We start from the raw sequence: 4,591 nt of genomic DNA on the forward strand, positions 1-4,591 counted from the left end.
CACACACACACACACAGAGCAACACACCACACACAACAGAGGCCCCGTGTGGAGATAAATGTGACCAGCAGTCCTCACCCCCAGCAGAAGAAAATCCAATTCTCTTTCACTTTTATCCCTGAGACTAATGTTACTGTCAAAGAAGACACCACCACCAGAGACCAGGCGACTCTGTTTGTGTGTGTGTCCTTGTCTGTGTGTATGTTTGCTGCAGTGAGATAGTGAATTCATTTAAGGTGATGTATTGCTGTCTTTACCTACAATCTCACTGTAGGCCTCAGTGGTGTTGTTCCTGCCTTTTAGTGACAAGCTTTTGACCCTTCCTTGTCCTCCTACTTGTCCTCCTCCTCTTCTTTCCTCTCCTCTTCTTTCCTTCCCTCTTTGCTTCCACTTTCCTCATCCGATCAATCTTTCTTTCCCCTCTGTTATCCTTTAACCCTTTGCTTCTTTTGTCCAATTGATGTTTTCCATTACACTCCTCAATCTTCTATATTAGTTTTCCATTCATTTCTGTACTTTCTGAACTTTTTCTTTCAGTTCATTTTCAATTTCAAATTTTTATTCAATGGACCTTTATTTGCCTGACATCTTGATCAAAACCATGTTGTCCGAGTAAATGAGTTAGGTAAATAACCATTTAGTGAATACATAAAGAATAATAATGCACACCCCAACAAAGGAAAAAAGTCATTACTAATAACACTTAAAATAAAACGAGAAGTACTCACAATCAATTTTTGTTGCTCTTTAAAAAATATTTTACAAGATAGAGAATCTCTCTGTCTCTACTCCTTCAGTTTCTCTCTCCATCTCTAGTGCTGTCTTTATCCCCCCACCCCGGTTTTTCCCAGCATCTCTGAGGTCTGATTGGGGAAATGTGACCTATTCATCACAACTGACATAGTCTGTGTGTTTACAAACCAAGCACACACACACACACACACACATACCATCATTTGTACTGTGCATTGCATGTTTGTTTGTGATTGGCAAAGATCGGCACTAGGGGCTGGTGTCTATAGGGAGAACCCTATAAAAGAGGGACAACTGCTGTTTTTGGTGTGTGTGTGTGTGTGATTGCAGGTACTTTGTTAATCATTTGTAAGCCCCACCAGATGCCATGCAGGGGACCATAGTGCGCGGGGCCTGTCAGTCAACCACCCTTTCATCGCACAAACACGCACAGAAACACACACTCATGCAGGTGCAGGTGCATAGCGATCCAACCACAACCCCCTTCCCCTTGAGGCTGATTAGTATTCATGAGGTCTCAGGAGGCCCCCTCATACACACACAAACCAACACACACATATTCTGGTGGATTGGTCCATTCTAATTATCTCGTGGCGTTTATGGAGAGGGCTGATTAGAAGCTGTCAGTGTGACTGATGACGACATGCCATGTTATCCCCTAGAGAGAGGCAGAGAGACAGAGAGGAAGGCTGGTCACAGCTGTGGACTCCACTACTTCTCTGTCCTCATCTCTTTATAGTTGGTGTCTTTCTTCCTTGTAATTCTGCTCCGCTAACAGCTGCCTTGTTATGTGTATCCGTAGGTAAGCCAGTGATGATCATAACAGAGTTCATGGAAAACGGATCTCTGGACACTTTCCTCAAGGTGAGTTACAGCCCAGCTGGAAAAAAAAACACAGCACTCACACTTTTTTTCAAGGTCAGGGCCACAAGTCTTTTACAAAAGCCATGTGGGAAATTATGTCCCTGCTGTAAAGTTTTTGAAATTGTAGAGTTCATTCCCTCAAATTGCTGTACTTGAGGACAGATTCTTTTAAAAATATATAAAAAGGTACCTGATTGAAATTGTCTTTCATCCCTCAAAGCTGGTGAATTCACTCACTTCACTATAAAAGTTTTACAAAGTCCACCTAAGTCTTAAGTTTAATCAATCACTGACTTTGTTAAGAAGTATCGTTTAAAATCAGCTGATTAAAGGTTCAAAACTGGTTCTGAACCACATTAACAGTGTAAACTATACAGTTTTACACAATCTAAACAGAATAGAACTGTTTTAATAGGTAAATGTGTGGAGCTAGGAATGACATGTCTAAACAAGGCAACACATCTTTATTAAATGGTACAGTGAACATAGAAGAATAATTGGTAACTGTGATTATACATAGTGAGTCTTTTATGGGGTTAAATGTTGAGTTAATTGACTAGGTAGAGATAAAAAGAGCAATATATGGAGGGAGTGAGATGGACAGAGAAGAGGATGATAACAGAAACATTCAGATGGATGTGTGGCATCCCCACACTTTTATCACATGATGTTTGATACTGGATTTATGAAATGCACTTAGTGTCCATATCCCAGAGCAGAAAACAGCAGCAGACTGCTGACAAATGGGCAATAAAACAAATAAAGTGTATTGCTTTGTGTGCAACATTTGCTCTGTCAGGGGATACAAATATCAACAGTTCAGTGTAATGTGATACCACAAAAGTCATATAGTTGTTAAAAGTCAAGATGACAACTGAGAAAAAACATTGAAAATCACCTCCCAACTGCCAATTTCAACAGACATTTGTTATTGTGAGAGACTGGTTTATAAAGAAAACTACCATTTGTAGAGTAAACAAACACAGAGATCAACCCCATGGCAAAGTAAGCTGATTTCACTCAAGGTTATTGCTCAACCTCTGATCTGTGATTTAAAGACCAAAAGAAGGCCGTGGAGGTATCACTTTGTTATTAGAATTGACATTATGACAAGAGCTAAGAGAGCCTGTCACTCAATACGTCATTACATAAATTGATGTTTTTACAGAATTAGTCCATCAAGTCTTTGAAACAAATCACACACTTGCAGACATATTAAGAAATCTAGATATATTTTCTCAAGATTGACAGATGGTTTTGAAGCATTTCTTAAACACAAACGTATGGACCTTTATATAATTGCAAATACAGTAAACAAGCATGTGTTGTACATTCTGATAAATGTGTGATTCCTGTTCGTACTGAATATGTGCCAAGATGTAGCAAACGCGCATTACCGATTTAGCCGAGGAGCCTTGAATAGAGTTTTTGCATACACCCAGATGAATAGCTTGTTGCAGCCTTGGTGTGCCTCACATTCAAAATCCTCCTGATTCATATTCAGAGTTGTTTGTCAGCCTGTAAAATCACTGCAGTGCTCCAAAGCCATTAAGCCTGTGATGATAGGCCCATCGCTAAATAGACACCAATCCCATCAGCAACACTGACGCAAAATGGAATGAAATCTGACAGAAGATCAAAAATGGCTAAGGAAGATAGTAACCTGAAAACCACACACACACACACACACACACACACACACATGTTGTGTGTTACAGTATGTGGTATTGTAATGAGGGTCATAAAGAGTGTCCGCAGTGGCTCAATATAATTATGGAATCAGTTTTATGGGTTTTACAGCTCATCCGTGCTCCTGGCATCCATATGTGTCTTTAATTATGCTGACCATTTATTAAGCAGCCGTCCCTCAGAAATAACAAAACCACTGTTCTGTCAGAGAAGCTCTTTCTCTCCTAGTCTCATTGTTTCTACCTGCAGTGGCCTTTTTGTCCTTTCCTTTATTAGGTTTCCCCTTTTAAGTAATATGCCAAAATTTGCCCCAAAAAATAATTTTCCATCTTCAGCTTTCTCATCTGTCTACTTCATCTCCTTGTCTAACCTCTCTGCCCGGCATCTCCTCTCCTGTCTCCTCTCTCTCTTTCCCTGCCCTGCCCACCCTTCCCTCCTCCTTCCTGGCAATACAATGTGGTGGGCAGATTGATAGAGGAAGTCTGTAGGTTTGTTAGACAGTCCAATCAATCAGCATCTCACAAAACCACCAGCTAATTAACTTACTCCACAGCTGCCGAGGGAGAGGGAGAGAGAGAGAAAGAACGATAGAGGAAAGGGAGAGCGGTTGGGGGGTGGGGGGTGCACAGATGCAGAAAGATGAAGGAAGATGGATAGATAAATGGAGACTGAAACAAAGTAATACAGAGTTCTCTCTCCCTCTCTCTGAGACAGAGACTGAGGAGAGACAGAGATGGATGGCGAGGACAAAGAGACAGAGGGAAGGAGAGATGATATAAAGGAGAAAGGGTGACTGATAACATGGATGGCTTTTTAACGGGGACCGGTGGCCCAGGGCAGAAATAATTGGCAGAGGAAGGTGAGCTGGACCGTCATCGATCAACAGGCACTGCTCTCTGCCAAAGACAGCTCAAATCTGAAAGCCAGTGAGCTCTGCTTGGGCACATGGTCAGTGTTAGAGTGGAACGTTTTGTCTGCTCTGTCAGATCCAATCCTCCGCAAATAGGATTCATTTCATGATCCTCTATTGATCCCTGGGAGGAAAAATTCATCTTTTGCTTCTGCCGTCAGAGAGAGGTCAAAGCGCAGGGTTATCAAGAGCTGGTAGGGATTCAGAGTCTTGCTCAGGGACACTTCAGAAGCGCATATTGCTGCCATTACAGATGCTTGAATCCTGGCTTGAACCATCACTTCCAGCTGTGGTTGTTGAAGGATGCCCTCCTAATCACTATGCCACCCTGCTGCAGCATTTACACTCTGTGCTGTCTCCTTGTCTCTCCCTCCA

The 4,591-nt window shown here is 41.8% G+C and overlaps 1 protein-coding gene across 1 annotated transcript in view; it reads left to right on the forward strand.

Annotated features, from left to right (window-relative positions):
- Window positions 1-4,591, forward strand: part of epha4b (eph receptor A4b) — a gene marked incomplete in the record, with an annotated part of 89,963 nt that overhangs the window by 78,355 nt on the left and 7,017 nt on the right. Inside the window, 1 exon segment of the mRNA XM_035671125.1 lies at window positions 1,556-1,589. Coding sequence (XP_035527018.1) covers window positions 1,556-1,589 — 34 coding nt within the window.

This window comes from Morone saxatilis, unplaced genomic scaffold, assembly GCF_004916995.1.
Source record: "Morone saxatilis isolate NCDOM2014 unplaced genomic scaffold, NCSU_SB_2.0 Contig23, whole genome shotgun sequence".
Classification (NCBI taxonomy): domain Eukaryota; kingdom Metazoa; phylum Chordata; class Actinopteri; family Moronidae; genus Morone; species Morone saxatilis.